At 35.6% G+C, this 19,475-nt stretch overlaps 1 protein-coding gene and 1 non-coding gene across 2 annotated transcripts in view; one reads left to right on the forward strand and one right to left on the reverse strand.

Annotated features, from left to right (window-relative positions):
- Positions 1 to 19,475, forward strand: part of ZDHHC15 (zinc finger DHHC-type palmitoyltransferase 15) — a 108,020-nt gene that overhangs the window by 23,272 nt on the left and 65,273 nt on the right. The window contains exon 3 of the mRNA XM_040265655.1: positions 14,710 to 14,804. Within this exon, the coding sequence (XP_040121589.1) occupies positions 14,710 to 14,804 (95 nt within the window). The remainder of the gene's footprint in view (positions 1 to 14,709; positions 14,805 to 19,475) is intronic.
- On the reverse strand, positions 16,069 to 16,179 carry LOC120882749. Its single transcript, XR_005725601.1, has one exon. It is a non-coding gene; the product is annotated as a U6 spliceosomal RNA (small nuclear RNA).

Here is a 19,475-nt window from a genome sequence, read left to right on the forward strand (position 1 = left end):
CCACTGGCTTTGGTCAAAGGCAAGCATGGGAGCCACTTGGCTAATAATTGCTGTTCATTGTGAATTCTGTGGTGATTTTCTTTTCAGTTATGCTGCCCTTTGAGATTCCAAATATCCCCACTGACCCCACCTCTGAGAGGGTTTTCTATTGTGTGGAAACTTCTCCTCCTTCATGACTCCCTCCCCAGGATGGGTCTCCATCCCTAAATCTTTTGTCTCTCTTTTCATCTTTATCTTTTGTCCTACCTCATTTTGAAGAGATTGGTTTGTCTTTCTGGGGTATCTGGGTTCAGAAGTTGTTTTGTGGAAGTTTCTCCACAGGCAGATGATCTTTTGATGTATTTGTGGGGGAGAGAGTGGTCTCCCCATCCTATTCCTCTGCCATCTTGGGACTACCCATGAATGGTTCTTAAGATCAGAGATTTTCTATATACATATGTATGTGAAATATATATATATATGAAATATATATGTGAAATATATATATGAAATATTTATAAATAAATGTCATTTTCCACAATAGCCTTTCAAGAGAAGTGGGTGGGGGCTTAGTTGATGCTCCACCATAATAGTAATAATGACAGTAATATTGTTATTATAATTGGAAACTACAATTTATTGTGCAGGGTACCTTGCTAAGTATTGTATGTGTGTATAATCTTTCAATATTTACATCAACACAATGATGTAGACATTCTTTATGACATTTTATTGAGAAGAAAACTGAAGTTTAGAGAAGTTAAGCAACTTATCCCAGGTCATCTAGCTAGTAAGTGGTAAGATTCAAACCCAGAACTGCCTGACATTGAAGTCTATGCTATTAAGCAAATGTATACCTGTTCTTTTACTTCTCAATCTACAACTTTCTAATTTGCTTAGTTGACCTCCTTACTCAGAAACTTGATGCTCAAATGCTCATTTTTCTAGTGTCCAAAGTAGTATATTTTCATTTTTTGTATGTTATCAATGAACTCAACTACACCCATGTAGAGTCATTTGTAAGCCCAACTCAGTTCAAAACCTTTCTGGTATCATCAATCCAGTTGCCAGAATTTGAATTCTTCAGGAAACTGTTACCACAATTTATGATTGTTAATGTCCCTCTTATTCTAGAATTTTGTAATTCTCAAGCACTTCTCCCCTGGTAGCTCTTATATTCATCAATACACCAAAGAATATGATTGGATTTTGCTGCTTTATTCTGCAGTAGGGCATAATGGGACAAAACAGGATTTAGAGACAGAGGATCTGGGTTGAAGTTGCAGTTGTATCATTTACTAGCTCTATGACTTTTGGTAAGTAACTCAACTTCTCTGACCACAACTTCTTTAAAATAAGTCTAGTTTGATAACATCTTACAGATTTATTATTTTAAGCTACCAAGAGCAAAAGTATACAGGCATAAAATATGCAGTATTAAACTGCTTTGTAAATGTGAAGTATTAACAATTTGAGTTGTAACATTTTTTATATGTCAGGATTTTCAAGACAGTAGAACCCATAAACTAAAATTAGATTCAATTGTAACCAGAAGTTTGAAAATTAGACTTGAAGATAACTTTCTGAACATTAGGGCAGTTTACTAGGAGATGCCATAAAACCTATTCAGAAAGTATTAGACACCAAACTATCTGGCATGAATTAGTGAGCCTTCCCTAGAAGCAGACCAATAGCTCTAATAACTATCTGAGATTATTTCTAACCCTGTAACTCTGTGACTTGTTTAGTGCAAAGAAATGGAAACAATAGAGTGGGAAAGACTAGAGATCTCATCAAGAAAATTAGAGATACCAAGGGAAAATTTCATGGAAAGATAGGCACAATAAAGGACAGATATGGTATGGACCTAACAGAAGCAGAAGCTATGAAGAAGAAGTGGCAAGAATACACAGAAGAACTATGCAAAAAATATCTTCATGACCCAGATAATCACAATGGTGTGATTACTCACCTAGAGCCAGACATCCTGGAATGTGAAGTCAAGTGGGCCTTAGAAAGCATCACTACGAACAAAGCTAGTGGAGGTGATGGAATTCCAGTTGAGCTGTTTCAAATCCTGAAAGATGATGCTGTGAAACTGCTGCACTCAATATGCCAGCAAACTTGGAAAACTCAGCAGTGGCCACAGGACTGGAAAAGGTCAGTTTTCATTCGAATCCCAAAGAAAGGCAAAGCCAAAGAATGCTCACACTACCACATGGTTACACTCATCTCACACGCTAGTAAAATAATGCTCAAAATTCTCCAAGTCAGGCTTCAACAATTCGTGAACTGTGAATTTCCAGATGTTCAAGCTGGTTTTAGAAAAGGCAGAGGAACCAGAGATCAAATAGCCGATATCCGCTGGATAATGGAAAAAGCAAGAGAGTTCCAGAAAAACATCTATTTTTACTTTATTGACTATGCCAAAGCCTTTGACTGTGTGGATCATAATAAACTGTGTAAAATTCTGAGAGATGGGAATACCAGACTGCCTGACCTGCCTTTTGAGAAACCTATATGCAGGTCAGGAAGCAACAGTTAGAACTGGCCGTGGAACAACAGATTGGTTCCAAATAGGAAAAGGAGTACATCAAGGCTGTATATTGTCACCCTGCTTATTTAACTTATATGCAGAGTACATCATGAGAAATGCCAGGCTGGAGGAAGCACAGCTGGAATCAAGATTGCTGGGAGAAATATCAATAACCTCATATATGCAGATGACACCACCCTTATGGTGGAAAGTGAAGAGGAACTAAAGAGCCTCTTGATGAAAGTGAAAGAGGAGAGTGAAAAAGTTGGCTTAAAGCTCAACATTCAGAAAACGAAGATCATGGCATCCAGTCCTATCACTTCTTGGCAAATAGATGGGGAAACAGTAGAAACAGTGTGAGACTTTATTTTTTTGGTCTCCAAAATCACTGTGGATGGTGATTGCAACCATGAAATTAAAAGACACTTACTCCTTGGAAGGAAAGTTATGACCAACCTAGACAGCATGTTAAAAGCAGAGACATTACTTTGCTGACAAAGGTCCATCTAGTCAGGGCTATGGTTTTTCCAGTAGTCCTGTATGGATGTGAGAGTTGCACTATAAAGAAAGCTGAGCACCGAAGAATTAATGCTTTTAAACTGTGGTGATGGAGGACTCTTGAGAGTCCCTAGGACTGCAAGGATATCCAACCAGTCCATCCTAAAGGAAATCAGTCCTGAATGTTCATTGGAACGACTGATGCAGAAGCTGAAACTCCAATACATTGGCCACTTGATGCAAAGAACTGACTCATTTGAAAAGACCCTGATGCTGGGACAGATTGAAGGCAGGAGGAGAAGGAGATGACAGAGCATGAGATGGTTGGATGGCATTACCAACTCAATGGACATGAGTTTGAGTAGACTCCAGGAGTTGGTGATGAACAGGGAAGCCTGGCGTGCTGCATTCCATGGGTTCTCAAAGAGTCAGACACAACTGAGCGATTGAACTGAACTGATTAAATTAGAATACAGAATAGCATACGACTACCAGTAGGAACATTATTTGGCATAAACAAAACATATATAAGCAGCAAAGATATGAAAGCCTCAAATCACATAACCTTTTATTCACTATTCAGAACTTAAGAAAACCTAGTCATAGTACAAGTTTTTCCATTTCTTATCTGCGTAATGGTGCCCCTACTGGGTGAAGAGCATCCCTCCAGAATTCATGTCCACCCAAAGTCTGTGAATGTGAATTTATTTTAAAATAGTGTCTTTGCAGGTGAAATCAAGATGAGGTCACAGTGGATTAGGGTGTACCCGATGGCTGGTGTCCTTATAAGAAGAGAAAATTTTGAATACACAGACACAGAAGGAAGATGGCCATGTGAAAACAGAAGCAGAGATTAGAGCTGTGTCACCACAAAGAAACACCAAAGACTGCCAGGAGTGGCCAGAAGCTGGGAAGAGGCAAGGAAGGATCCTCCCCAGGAGCCTTCAGAGGGAACTGGACCTTAATGTCATACTTCTTGTCTCCAGAACCATAAGAAAATAAATTTCTGTTGTTTCAAGTCACGCAGTTTATAATAATTTGTTATGATAGCCCTAGGAAACTAATATAGTTTCTAATAAAATTTCAATCTCTAATGTACTATTAAGTAGCAAATTAGCAGACTTTGGTGTCAGATGTACCAGGGATCAAATCTTGACTTTGCCACTTACTATATATATGACCTTGGGGAACTTAACCTAAGTTTCACTTTCTTTTTCCATAAAATGAGAATAACAATACCTACCTTTCATGGTTATTTGGAGTACCAAATGAGATGTATATAAGTCTCTTGGCATAGTGCATGGCATATGTTAAGTACAAAATAAGTAACAGTAGATACTATTGTTATTAACATTGGAAAAGACCTAAAAGATCTTTCTTCTGAGAAAGATAATATATTTCAGTACTATTATTCATACTACTGCCCTTATAAATATTTTGTTGAATGATTCTAGTGCACAGAAAGGATTAAAGCTCAGATCATCTGAACCACAGTCCAGATACTATTATTATGTCACCCTTGATTATACAGAACTCCAAAATTCTTTTAAGACATGAGTCCATATGTTCTTTCATAGACTGTACTAGAAAGCAGAATAATAATGTATTTTGCTTTCATAAGAGTATTTTGCATGGATAATCTCATTCAGCATCATGCTATCTATATTTTGAAAATCTAGAGTAGAAAGTCTTGCTTCTCTACCCCTGAAGTGTGGCTATGGGATGAGCTATAGGTTAAAAATTTGGTAGACTCCAAGGATTAGTGAGGCTAAGGGATGAATTTAGGAATGAGATTAGGCACAACCTATCAGGCAATCCATATGTAATCAAGAGTAATGTGTTGATCACAGTGGTGCATCTCTAAAAAGGGCAATCAATCATTTTAAGCAAACATTTAACTCATTATGTGAGAATTAATTTGTATTTTGAATGGTTTGCATGCTAAATTCTCTAGTTTCTCATTTAAAGTTAAAAATGATTATAATTATTTACCTTTTTAGAAATAGATGCAATTCTAAATAATAGAACTGTTATGGGCTTAATTGTGTTCCTTCAAAATTCATATGCTGAAATCCTAACCCCGAGTAACTTAGAATGTGACTGTATTTGGAGGCAGAATCTTTAAAGAAGTAATTAAGTAAAAATGAGGTAGCTAGGGTGGGCTTTAACCAATATGACTGCTGTCCTTATAAAAGCAAAGGAGATTAGGAGAAAGACACACACAGCAGGAAGACAATGTGAAGAGAAAGGAAGATCACCATTTACTAACCAGGAGAAGAGGCCTCAGAAAAAACCAACCTTGTTTCCTTTTTTTTTTTTTTAATTACATTGTAGTTGGTTCATAATATTATATTAGTGTCAGGTACAACAGTGATTCAAAATTTTTATAGATAATACTCAATATCTGTCTTGTACAATATATCCTTTTTGCTTATTTATTTCATACATAGTAGTTTGTACCTCTTTATCCCTTACCCCTCCTTGCTCCTCCCCACTTCTCTCTCCCACTGGTAATCACTAGATTGTTCTCTACACCTATGAGTTTGTTTCTTTTTTACTATAATCACTAGTTTGTTTTATTTCCTAGATTCTACATATAAGTGATAACATACAGTATTTGTCTTCCTCTGTCTGACTTACTTCACTAAGCATGATACCCTCCAAGCCCATCCCTGTTGTTGCAAAAGGCAAAATTCTATTCTTTTTATGGCTGAGTAGTATACCATTGTATGTATATATATGTATATTGTGTGTGTATACATATATATATATATATATATATATATATATATATCTGTTCTTCTGTTGATGGATACTTAGGTTGTTCCCATATGAACATTGGAGTGCATATATCTTTTCAAATTAGTGATTTTGTTTTCTGTGGATATATACCCAGGAAGTAAAATTGCTAGATCATATGATAGTTCTAGTTTTAGTTTCTTTGAGAAACTTCCATTCTGTTTTCCACAGTAGATGCACCAATTCACATTCCTACAAGCAGTGTATGAAGGTTCCCTTTTTTCCACATCCTTGCCAACATTTATTATTTGTGTTTGTTTTGATGATAGCCATTCTGATAGTTGTGAGGTGACATCTCATTGTGGTTTGGATTTTCATTTCTCTAATGATTATCAATGTTGAACAGCTTTTCATGTATCTGTTGACCACCTGTATGTCTTCTTTGGAAAAATGAATATTGAAGTCTTCTGCCCAATTTTTTTACTTGGCTGTTGTTGTTGTTGTTGTTGTTGAATTGTATTAGCTATTTACATATTTTGGATATTAACCCTTTATCATTTGCAAATATGTTCTCCCATTCGGTAGGTTGTCTTTTCATTTAGTTAGTGATTTCATTTGCTCTGCAGAAGCTTATGATTTAAATTAGTTCCCATTTGTTTGTTTTTGCTTTTGTTTTCTGTGCCTTAGGAGACAGATCCAAAAAATATTACTATGATTTATGATTTATGCATACTATGATTTATGTTCTGCCTACATTCTCTTCTAGGATTTTTATGGTTTCTAGTCTTACATTTAGGTCTTTAATCCATTTTGAGTTATTTTTGTATATGATGTGAGAAAATGATCTAATTTCATTCTTTTAGATGTTTTTGCCTCCTTTGTTGTAAATTAATTGATTGTAACTGCATGGGTATAACACACTGTTTCAGTCCCTAGTGGCTCAGAGGTTAAAACGTCTGCCTGCAATGCAGGAGACCTGGGTTCAATCCCTGGGTCGGGAAGATGCCCTGGAGAAGGAAATGGCAACCCACTCCAGTATTCTTGCCTGGAGAATCCCATGGACGGAGGAGCCTGGTGGGCTACAGTCCATGGCGTCGCAAAGAGTTGGACACGACTGAGCGACTTCACTTTCACTTTCATTGTAAAATTACTTTATAAGGAGGATTTGGGGACCAGACAAAAGCTCTTTTTATGCACTAACCCACTTCTAAAAGAATATTATGTTGATTTTAATATTAATGTAATTATGATAATTACATATAATATAATATCAATACACTGACTTATATTAATAATTTTGTTACAAAAATAATGTTTATTGAAAATTCAAGCTATAAAAAATATATAAGAAAAAGTCTTCCTCACATTGACTCCACCCCTATAAATGTCTGTTCACAGTTAACTAGTATATTTGGTTGGATTTATATCTTCTAGATCTTTCTCTGTGTATTTACATACAAACAAATGATTATGGATTTCTATAATTTATATAGGATTGGTTGTTTTTTAATCTGGATGATACTGTGCATATTGTCCTATGATTTAGTTTTTTTCACTTAATAATATATCATAGGTGTCCTTCAATATTAGTATATACAAACATATTTAATTTTTTAATGACCTCAAGGTATTCCATGGTGTTGATATGCTATAATTTATTTAATAATTTATCAAGGATGAACTTAACAAAACTTTATTTTCTCAATTATAAAAGTAATAGAACCTCATAAAATGAAAACAGTATAGAAGGGGATAAAGAAGAAAGTGGAAGTCCTTTAGTCACTGCAGAGGTTAAGGATGAAACAAGATCTGATGAATTTTTTAAATTAACTTATTTTTTATTGAAGGATAATTGCTTTATAGAATTTTGTTGTTTTCTGTCAAACATCAACATGAATCAGCTATAGGTATACATATATCCCATCCCTTTTGAACCTCCCTCCCATTTCCCTCCCCATCCCACCCCTCCAGGCTGACACAGAGCCACTGTTTCAGTTTCCTGAGCCATACAGCACATTTTTGTTGGCTATCTATTTTACATACAGTAATGTAAGTTTCCATATTACTCTTTCCATACATTTCACCCTTTTCTCCCCTCTCCCCATGCCCATAAGTCTATTCTCTATGTCTTTTTCTCCATTTTTTCCCTGTAAATAAATTCTTCAGTACCATTTTGATAGATTCTGTATATATGCATTAGAATATGATATTTATCTTTCTCTTTCTGACTCACATCACTCTATAATAGGTTCTAGGTTCATCCACCTCATTAGAACTGACTCAACTGTATTCCTTTTTATGGCTGAGTCATATTCCATTGTGTATATGTACCACAACTGCTTTATCCATTCATCTGTAGATGGACATCTAGGTTGATTCCATGTTCTAGCTATTGTAAATAGTGCTGCAGTGAACAATGGGATACATGTGTCTTTTTCAATTTTGGTTTCCTCAGGGTATATGCCTAGGAGTGGGATTGCTGGGTCATATGGTGGTTTTCTTCCTAGTTTTTTAAGAAATCTCCATAACATCTTCCATAGTGGCTGATCAATTTACATTCCCACTAACAGTGCCAGAGTGTTCCCTTTTCTCCACACTCTCTCCAGCATTTATTGTTTGTAGACTTTGATGATGGCCATTCTGACTGGTGTGAGGTGATATCTCATTGTAGCTTTGATTTGCATTTCTTGAATAATGAGCAATGTTGAGCATCTTTTCATGTGTTTTTAGCCACATGTTTGTTTTCTTTGGACAAATTTCTGTTTAGGTCTTTTTCCCATGTTTTGATTAGGTTGTCTGTTTTTCTGGTATTGAGTTGTATGAGCTCCTTGTATATTTTGGAAATTAATCCTTTGTCAGTTGTTTCATTTGCTATTATTTTCTCCCATTCTGAGGGCTGTCTTTTCACCTTGCTTATAGTTTCCTTTGCTGTGCAAAAGCTTTAAAGTTTAATCAGGTCTTACTTGTTTACTTTTGTTTTTATTTCCATTACTCTAGGAGGTGGGTCATAGAGGATCTTGCTTTGATTTATGTTATAGAGTATTCTGCCTATGTTTTCCTCTAAGAGTTTTATAGTTTCTGGTCTTACATTTAGGTCTTTAGTTCATTTTGAGTTTATCTCTGTGTATGGTGATAGGAAGTCTTCTAATTTCATTCTCTTACATGTAACTGTCCAGTTTTCCCAACACCATTTATTGAAGAGGCTGTCTTTGCCCCATTGTATAGTCTTGCCTCCTTTGTCAAAACTAAGGTACCCATAGCTGCATGGGTTTATTTCTGGGCTTTCTATCTTGTTCCATTGGTCTATATTTCTGTTTTTGTGCCTGTACCATACTGTCTTGATGGCCGTAGCTTTGTAGTATAATCTGAAGTCAGGAAGGTTGGTTCCTCCAGCTCCATTCTTTATCAAGACTGCTTTGGCTATTCAGTCTTTTGTGTTTCCATATGAATTGTGAAATTTTTTGTTCTAGTTCTGTGAAAAATGCCATTGGTAATTTGATAGGGATTGCATTGAATCTGTAGATTGCATTTGGTAGTATAGTCATTTTTAAAATATTAATTCTTCCTACCCAGGAACATGGAATATCTCTCCATCTGTTTATGACATCTTTGATTTCTTTCATTAGTGTCTTATAATTTTCTGTGTACAGTTCTTCTGTCTCCTTAGGTAGGACCCTTGTCTTTTTCCTGATCTTAGGAGGAATGCTTTCAGTTTTTCACCATTAAGAATAATGTTTGCTGTAAGCTTATCATATATGGCATTTACTATGTTGAGGTAGGTTCCTTTCATGCACATTTTCTCAAGAGTTTTCACTGTGAATGGGTGCTGAATTTTGTCAAAGGATTTTTCAGCATCTATTGAGATTATCATATGGTATCTATCTTTCAGTTTGTTCATGCAGTGTATCACATTGATTGATTTTCATATATGGAAGAATCCTTGCATCCCTGGAATAAACCCAACTTGATCATGGTGTATGAGCTTTTTGATGTGCTGCTGGCTTCTATTTGCTAAAATTTTGTTAAGGATTTTTTCATCTATGTTCATCAGTGATATTGACCTGTAGTTTTCTTTCTTTTTTTTTTTTTTGTCTTTGTCTGGTTTTGGTATCAGGGTGATGATGGCCTCATAGAATGAGTTTGGAAGTGTTCCTTCCTCTGCAATTTTTTGAAAGAGTTTTAGAAGGATAGGCATTAGCTCTTCTCTAAATGCTTGATAGAATTCTCCCATGAAGCCATCTAGTCCTGGGCTTGTTTTTTGGAAGATTTTTTTAATCACAGGTTCAATTTCAGTGCTTTTAATTCGGTCATTCATAATTTCTATTTCTTCCTGTTTCAATCTTGGACGATTGAACTTTTCTCAGAATCTGTCCATTTCTTCCAGGTGAATCTAGAAGAAATTGAACTTTTCTAAGAATCTGTCCATTTTATTGCCATATAGGTGTTCATAATAGTCTCTTATAATCCTTTGTATTTCTGGATTGTCTGTTGTAATGTCTCCTTTATCATTTCTAATTTTGTTGATTTGATTTTTCTCTCTTTATCTTGATGAGTCTGGCTGAAGGTTTATCAATTTTGTTTATCTCTTCAAAGAACCAACTTTTAGTTTTATTAATCTTTACTATTGTTTCTTTCATTTCTTTTTCATTTATTTCTCCTTGGATTTTTATGATTTCTTTCCTTCTACTAATTTTTGTGGGGTTTTTGGTTCTTCTTTTTCCAGTTGTTTTAGGAGTAAAGTTAGGTTGTCTATTTGATGTTTTTCTTGTTTCTTGAGGTAGGATTGTATTGCTATAAACTTCCCTCTTAGAACTGCTTTCGCTACATCCAGTAGGTTTTGAGTTGTTGTGTTTTCATTGTCATTTGTTTCTAGAAATTTTTTGATTTCCCTTTTGATTTCTTCAGTAACCTGTTGCTTATTTAGAAATGTGTTGTATAATCTCCATATGTTTGTGTTTCTTACAGTTTTTTTCTTGCAATTGATATCTAGTCTCATAGCATTGTGGTCGGAGAAGATGCTTGATACAATTTCAATTTTCTTAAATTTACTGAGGTTTGATTTGTGACCCAAGATGTGGTCTATCCCGGAGAATGTTCCATGTGCATTTGAGAAGAAGGTGTATTCTTCTGCATTTGAATGGAATGCCCTAAAGATATCAATGAGATCCATCTCATCTAATGTACCATTTAAGACATGTTTCCTTATTAATTTTCTTTTTTGATGATCTGTCCTTTGGTGTGAGTGGCATGTTAAAGTCTCCTACTATTATTGTGTTACTGTCAGTTTCTCCTTTTATGTCTGTTAGTGTTTGTCTTATGTATTGAGGTGCTCCTGTGTTGGGTGCATAGATATTAACAATTGTTATGCCTTTCTCTTGGATTGATCTGTTGATTGTTATGTAGTGGGCTTCCTTATCTCTTGTAATCTTCTTTATTTTAAGCTCTATTTTGTCTGATATGAGGATTGCTATTCCAGCTTTCTTTTGCTTCCCATTTGCATGGAATATATTTTTCCATCCTCTCACTTTCAGTCTATATGTGTCTTGAGGTCTGAAGTGGGTTTCTTGTAAACAGCATATTTATGGGTCTTGTTTTTGTATCCCTTCAGCCAGTCTGTGTCTTTTGGTTGGAGCATTTAATCCATTTCCATTTAAAGTAGTTATTGATATATATGTTCCTGTTGTCATTTTCTTAATTGTTTGGAGTTGATTTTGTAGATCTTTTTTCTTCCTTTGCATTTCTGGGCTATATAAGTCCCTTTAACATTTATTGTAAAGCTGGTTTTGTGGTACTGAATCCTCTTAACTTTTGCTTGTCTGAAAAGTTGTTTATTTCTCCATCAATGTTGAATGAAATCCTTGCCAAGTACAGTAATCTTGGTTGTAGATTTTTCCCTTTCAGTACTTTAAATATACCCTGCCATTCCCCTGTGGCCTGTAAAGTTTCTGCTGAAAGATCAGCTGTTAAACGTATGGGGTTTCCCTTATATGTCACTTGTTTCTCCCTTGCTGCTTTTAATATTCTTTCTTTGTGTTTAGTCTTTATAGTTTGATTAGTATGTATCTTGGGATGTTTCTCCTTGGGTTTATCCTGTATGGGACTCTTTATGCCTCTTGGACTTGATTATTTCCTTTTCCATGTTGGGGAAATTATCAACTATAGTATCTTCAAAAATTTTCTCATACCCTTCTTTTTCTCTTCTTTTTCTGGGACCCCTTTTATTCAAATGTTGATGCATTTGATATTGTCCCAGAGGTCTCTGAGACTATCCTCAGTTCTTTTCATTCTCTTTACTATATGCTGCTCTTCAGTAGTTATTTCCACCATTTTATCTTCCAACTCACTGATTCATTCTTTTGCTTTAGGTATTCTGCTATTGATTCCTTCTAGAGTATTTTTAATTTCAGTGATTGTGTTGTTTATTCTTTAATTCTTCTAGGTCTTTGTTAATTGATTCTTGCATTTTCTCCATTTTGTTTTCAAGATTTTCGATCATCTTTACTATCATTATTCTGAATTATTTTTCAAGGAGTTTGCCTATTTCCTCTTCATTTATTTGGACTTCTATGTTTCTAGTTTGTTCCTTCATTTGTGTAGTGTTTCTCTGACTTTTATTTATTTATTTATTTTTTAGCATGCTGTGTTTGAGGTCTCCTTTTCCCAGGTTTCAAGGTTGAATTATTTCTTCCTTTTGGTTTCTGCCCTCCTAAGTTTGGTCCAGTGGTTTGTGTAAGCTTCAATTAGGGTGAGATTTTGTGCTGAGCTTTTGTTTGTTTGTTTTTCCTCTGACGGGCAAACTGAGTGAGAAGGTTATCCTGTCTGCTGATGATTACATTTGTATTTTTGTTTTGTTTGTTGTTTAGGTGAGGCGTCCTGCACAGGGTGCTACTGGTAGTTGGGTGATGCCAGATCTTGTATTCAGTGGTTTCCTTTGTGTGAGTTTTCACTATTTGACATTCCCTAGGGTGAGTTCTCTGGTTGTCTAGTGTCTAGGAGTCAGTGCTCCCTCTCTAAAGACTCAGGGCTTGATCTCTCTCCAAAGACCAGCCTAGGTTCAATCTATCAGGAGGAATTTCACCAGAAATGTAAGGGCCTTAACTTGAGTTCCAAATGTCAGTGCACAAGAACACAATGGAGGTCTCTGACTCAGTGGAAACTGTTTCTTGAGGGATTCCCTCCTTTTCTGTATGGTGGCTTTTCTTTATGAAGAGGTCTTTCAGGGAGGTTCTGTTAAATCTTAATCCATGACACTTTTTTTTTTAATTTATTTATTTATTTTTAATTTTTACTTCACAATTCTGTAAGGAAAATAAGGAAGCTCACTCTCTCAAGTTGTACTAAGTGGAATGCTCTCCAACTCATAGCAAGTGAAATAGAAGTAGAATGCAAAACAGTGCTATTTGTTTTAAAAAGCCCATTGTTTTGATGCCTTTATGTGCATAAAACCTGATAGGATGAAGAATAAAGTCATGACAGTATGACATTTGTTGCTTCCAGGGAGGGAATCTGGATGGCTGAAGGACAAGGATAGAAAGGGAGACTTTTCACTGTGTACTATTTTCAACCTTTTGAATGTATTACCTTTTAAAATACAATGAAAAATTTTATTATAACAAAAATTACTTATGTGTATTGTATTTATACATTGATATTTATATAGACATATGAAAATAGAGGATCTGGAAAGATACACATCAAACACAAAATAACTATTTTGCTTTAGGAGGGAGAGGGAGGAGGTTATATATGTGTGTATGGTGGGCATTTGCTTTCTATTGCTTGAATTTGAAATGAGATTTCATAATTACACAAAACAAGCCATTAAAAAGATCTTGTACCACAGGGCTAAGAGCACTGTGCCAGCTTTTTTCCATTCTATTATAAATATGTGAGAGAATTGGCCCTATTAACTTGGTCTCAAGTCACATCATTCCCTTGAGTCTTCCTCATATATTGAAGTAATAAAACTTTATCATACAAGGATTCACAATGAAACAGTAAGATGACAGTCTCAAAATGGCTCTGGAGAATACTGAACTTTCCTGTATCAGAAGAGCTATCTAGGAGGCAAAGAGTATAAAAAGAGATGGCAAGCCACAAATGTCTCAAAAGTACATCTCACATTTCAAAAGTGTGTAGTCGCTGGGGCAACTGAAAAGAAAAACTTGTGATTTAGAGTCAGAAGCCCTGTGTTTAAGACCTGGCTACTCTGTATAGTGGAGGCTTCCCAGGTGGCACTCCTGGTAAGAACCCGCCTGCAATGCAAGAGATGTAAGAGACACTGGTTCGATCCCTGGATCTGGAAGATCCCCTGGAAGAGGGCATGGGAACCCACTCCAGTATTATCGCCTGGAGAATCCCATGGACAGAGGAGCCTACAAGGCTACAGTCCATAGGGTCACAAAGAGTCAGACATGACTGAAATGACTTAGCACACACACACACATTGTATAGTAGCTGTGTGACTTTGGATAATCAACTACCCTGATAGTTGATCGACTGTCCTTATTGCTTATCTACTTATTACTTATCTCACAAATGTGTTGAAAAAATAAAATTAGATAACATTATGAAAGCACATTGTAAACTCTATAGCACTGTGCAAATGCTATTATTATTATCTTTCAGTATGCATAGTGGCAGAGAGAATGACAATTGGCAACCGTAGCTCCCCCTCACATTATCATAAGGGACATTCCCCTTTACTCCCAGGACCATGTGGCAACTTTTAAAATATGCAACTCCCAGAAAGTCTCTGATTCCAAATTTGCCATTATAAATTGTTTCTGTCACTTTATGGGGAAAAGGTAAAAATTAACCTTTCATAATAATACTAGAAAATACTTGGTAATAGGAAAACAAAATAGAGATTTTTTGTTGAGCTTTACATCTTTCTGAACTCTTAGAAATGGGTGAAAATATAACATAAATGCTAATTTTTTCCCCTTAAATTTCAGTTATCTACCTCATATTCTACCATGCCATCTTTGTGTTCTTTACCTGGACCTACTGGAAGTCTATTTTTACACTCCCACAACAGCCAAACCAGAAGGTAAGAATACTGCTTACTTCATAAAGACTAAAGACAGAGGAAAGTAGAAATGCCAATAAGGCAAGAAGAGGGCAAAAAGAGGAACAAATAACCTTCCATTACAAAGGAAAGATTCAAGGTAATCTTTAAAAAGGACTTGGAGTAATAAATGTAAGTTAAAACTAACATAGTCTATTGAAGGAGTTTGTGTAATCACCAGCTATTGACATCTTTAAGACTAGTAAACTACTACCTACATTGTTGAGATAATGAGCGAAACAAGGAATCACTTGATTCTGAGGACTCATCTAGTTGAATTCTATGAAACTGTAATAATTTAGAACTCAGTGAGACAATGAGAAAAATTACAATAGTTAAATTGATCATTTTCAAACTGTGTTCCCTTGAATGAAAGTGTTTCATGCAATATTTGGGAGGGTACATGAAAAATTTCTATTCATATCAGGTACTTATAACATGTGATTACTGTAACACAGATTAGTTTCCAAAGTAGGAAATAAAACAATGGAAGAAATTTCAACAGCCTCCCAACACTAGGAAAAGTACTGATTTTAGTTTTCCCACTTAAAATTGTACACATACAAAATAAAGTTAAACACAGAGAAAGACAAATATCATATGATATCTCATATGTAGAATCTTAAGTTTTTTAAATGATGCCAACGAACATATTTATGAAACAGAAACAAACTTACAGATATCAAAAACAAACTTATGGTTGCCAAAGGGGAAACATTGTGGGGATGGACAAATCAGGAGCTTGGGATGAACATACACACATGACTACATACAAGGTAGATAACCAGCAAGGACCTACTGTATAGCACAGGAAACTGTACTCAATATTCTATGGTAACCTGTTTGCCTGTATGAGAAAAGAATCTAAAAAAGAGTAAATAAATATATATATATATGTGTATATATATATATATGTGTATATATATATATATATGTATGTGTATATATATATATATGCATAACCAAGCCTTCCCTGATGGCTCAGACACTAAAGCACCTGCTCACAACGTGGGAGAACTGGTTCAATCCCTGGGTTGGGAAGATCCACTGGAGAAGGAAATGGCAACCCCCTTCAGTATTCTTGCCTGGAAAATCCCATGGACGGAGGAGCCTGGTAGGCCACAGTCCATGGGGTCACCAAGAGTCGGACCTGACTGAACGACTTCACATACATAACCAAATCATGTTGCTGTATGCCAGAAATTAATACAACATTGTAAATGAATTCTGTTCCAATAAATTTTTTTTTAATATGGAACGCTTCATGAATTTGCGTGTCATCCTTGCACAGGGGCCATGCTAATCTTCTCTGTATCATTCCAATTTTTTTTAGTATATGGGCTGCCAAAGCGAGCACTCCAATAAATTTTTATAAAACACACAGTAAGGTAGTAATGCAAGAATTGAGGAACATGAGATATTACACATATAGAAAGTAGAAAATGGCAAAAGTTCTTTCTTATGAGCAGTGATTTGAAATATATTTAATTAAATATTTAATTAAAAGGCAGATATTTGCATAATAGATAAATATTATTATCTATCTTTATACTGTCTATAAGTGGCTGACTTTAGAACCAAAGACCTAAATAGGTTGAAAGTGAAAGGAAGAAAAAAAGAAAAAAAAAGATTTGACTGAGTGATGTCAGAAAGATGGCAGAGTAGAAGATACCAGCCTCTATCCATCCCCCACAAAAAACAACTGACAGCTATACATAAATGAAAATATCCCTTGGAGGGCTCAAGTGTCTAATTTCAGAACCTGAAGCAACACAGTGGAACGAAAATGGAGAATAACCACACAGGAAAGATTGCTGGGGAAATCAGCATGGATGATCATAATCAGCATGGATTTAGCTAATCACTGCAAATGTCTAACATTTAAGGCCACATGTTCATCATTTTTAATTGGTAAAAATAAAAAGTGAATATTTTGGCATATGTTTAGCTTAGGTCAGTCAGTCAGTTCAGTCACTCAGTCATGTCCAACTCTTTGCGACCCCAGGAATTGCAGCACGCCAGGCCTCCCTGTCCATCACCAACTCCCGGAGTTCACTCAAACTCACATCCATCAAGCCGGTGATGCCATCCAGCCATCTCATCCTCTGCCGTCACCTTCTCCTCCTGCCCCCAATCCCTCCCAGCATCAGAGTCTTTTCCAATGAGTCAGCCCTTCGCATGAGGTAGCCAAAGTACTGGAGTTTCAGCTTTAGCATCATTCCTTCCAAAGAACACCCAGGACTGATCTCCTTTAGAATGAACTGGTTGGATCTCCTTGCAGTCCAAGGGACACTCAAGAGTCTTCTCCAACACCACAGAGATAATGTCAAAGCTTCCCAAAGTGGTTGCATAATCTACACTCTCATATAAAAAAGGTGAATCATTTGGGTCTATTTGATAGCCATAATAATAATTTCTCTAATACCAAATACAGAGGATGAGATGGCTGGATAGCATCACCAACTCGATGGACATGAGTTTGGGTGAACTCCAGAAGTTGGTGATGGACAGGGAGGCCTGGCATGCTGCGATTCATGGGGTCACAAAGAGTCGGACACGACTGAGCGACTGAACTGAACTGAATACCAAATACATCCTGATTTATCACAAATTGTCCTACTTAAAACACATTTGCTGGCTCATTGCATTCTAATCATTAAAAACACTTGCTTAGTGCCAGAAATAGGACATCCAGGCATGACATCTTATTCCAAACCAAAGCCTACTTGTTGTACAACCACAAGGTTTCATCACATACAAGCTTTAACAATATTGTCTCTGCCTTTCAAGCTGGAACAGTATAAGACAACAAAGTTACAGTCCCAAGAACATCCCTGAACTTAAAGAGTTTCCCCAAGATGCTACTTTTAATTATCCACATTAGCAAGAATTGTTTAAAACTTTATACCTTTAAATCAACTATACCTCAATAAAAAGATAAAAATAAATTAAATAAAAATAAATTTAAAATAAAAGATAAAAATAAAACTTTACCCTTTCCAATTAATATAATTTTTCTTATGAGAAAACAAAATTGCCACTTGTTTTTATATTAAATTTGCATTATTTAGTTAACATTTTATAATATTGATCTATAGACTTCTGGCTGCAAAATGTCTTAGTGTGTGTGTCTGTACAGTTCATCACAGAATCCTTGGCTACTTGGGCCTCCACCTGTTAAATGCCTGTGGTGCACTATGTTTATTGTGATAGCCAAAAATTCCCCTACACATTTCCATATACTCACAGGCAGTCAGTCTACTTTAGAATAACATGATACCATAAAAATGTACCATAGGTATGGTTCTTAAAATAGTGTTTGACTTTATACATTTCTAGTTTTTAAAGTTAGATACATTAAATTATCTTAAATACTTTATTAATTTATTTGTTTTACAATTTTATTGATGTATAAATACATACTCATTTCCAAGAACTAAGCTGTAAAGTGTATGATTTCATAAATTTTACCTATATTTACACCCATATAATCACTATCCATGTTAAGATTTTGAATATTTCTAACACCTCAGAAATCTCCTTCATACCCTTTCCAAATCAATTTCTTCTCAGAGGTAACCACCATGGATTAATTTTGCCTATTCTTGAACCTCACACAAAAAAAGAATCATAGTATATACTGTTGTGTTGTAAGCCTTTCACTCAGTGTAATGTTTTCCACATTCATTCATACTGATGCATGTTTCAGTTGTTCATTCCCTTTTACTGTTATTAGTTATTCTCTTTTATCACAATTGATTTATCAATTCACCAATTAAGAGACACTTGTTACCATTTTTTCTGTTATGAGTAAAGCTGCTATGAACGATCTTATACATGTCTTTTGGAATACACACAAACACATAAACATGCACACACACTCATTTCTCTTAGGTATATAACTGGGGATGGAATTGCTGAGTCATAGAGCTGGCATATATTTAGCCTACATAGATAATGTTAAACAGTTTTCCAAAGTGGTTGCATAATTCTACATTCCCACCAAGATTTTCTGTTCCTCAAAGTGCACCATAAAGGAAGTAAAGGGGAAAGCCACAGACTTTTACAAAATATTCAACAAAGGAATAGTATCCAAAATATATAAATTACTCAAATCATTACAATACAAATCAATAATTAAAAAAGACATGTAACCCAATTACTTTTAATGGACAAAAGGTTTGAATAGGCATTTCACAGGTAGATAACCAAATGGGCAATAAACTCAAAACGGAGCTGAATGTCATTAGTAGTCAAAGGAGTGCAAATTAAGATCACAGTAACATAACTACTACATGCTATCTAGAATAGTTAAAAGTTTAAAGATTGGCAATATCAAATATTTGAATGATTTAAGAAATTTTACTTATAAAAGAGACATTTAGTTCAGTTCAGTTCAGTTCAGTTGCTCAGTCATGTCCGACTCTTTGCCACCCCATCAATCGCAGCACAACAGGTCTCCTTGTCCATCACCATCTCCCGGAGTTCACTCAGACTCACGTCCATCGAGTCCGTGATGCCATCCAGCCATCTCATCCTCGGTCATCCCCTTCTCCTCCTGCCCCCAATCCCTCCCAGCATCAGAGCCTTTTCCAATGAGTCAGCTCTTCGCATGAGGTGGCCAAAGTACTGGAGCTTCAGCTTTAGCATCAT

The sequence above is a fragment of the Oryx dammah genome, unplaced genomic scaffold (assembly GCF_014754425.2).
Source record: "Oryx dammah isolate SB20612 unplaced genomic scaffold, SCBI_Odam_1.1 HiC_scaffold_23, whole genome shotgun sequence".
NCBI classification, from domain to species: domain Eukaryota; kingdom Metazoa; phylum Chordata; class Mammalia; order Artiodactyla; family Bovidae; genus Oryx; species Oryx dammah.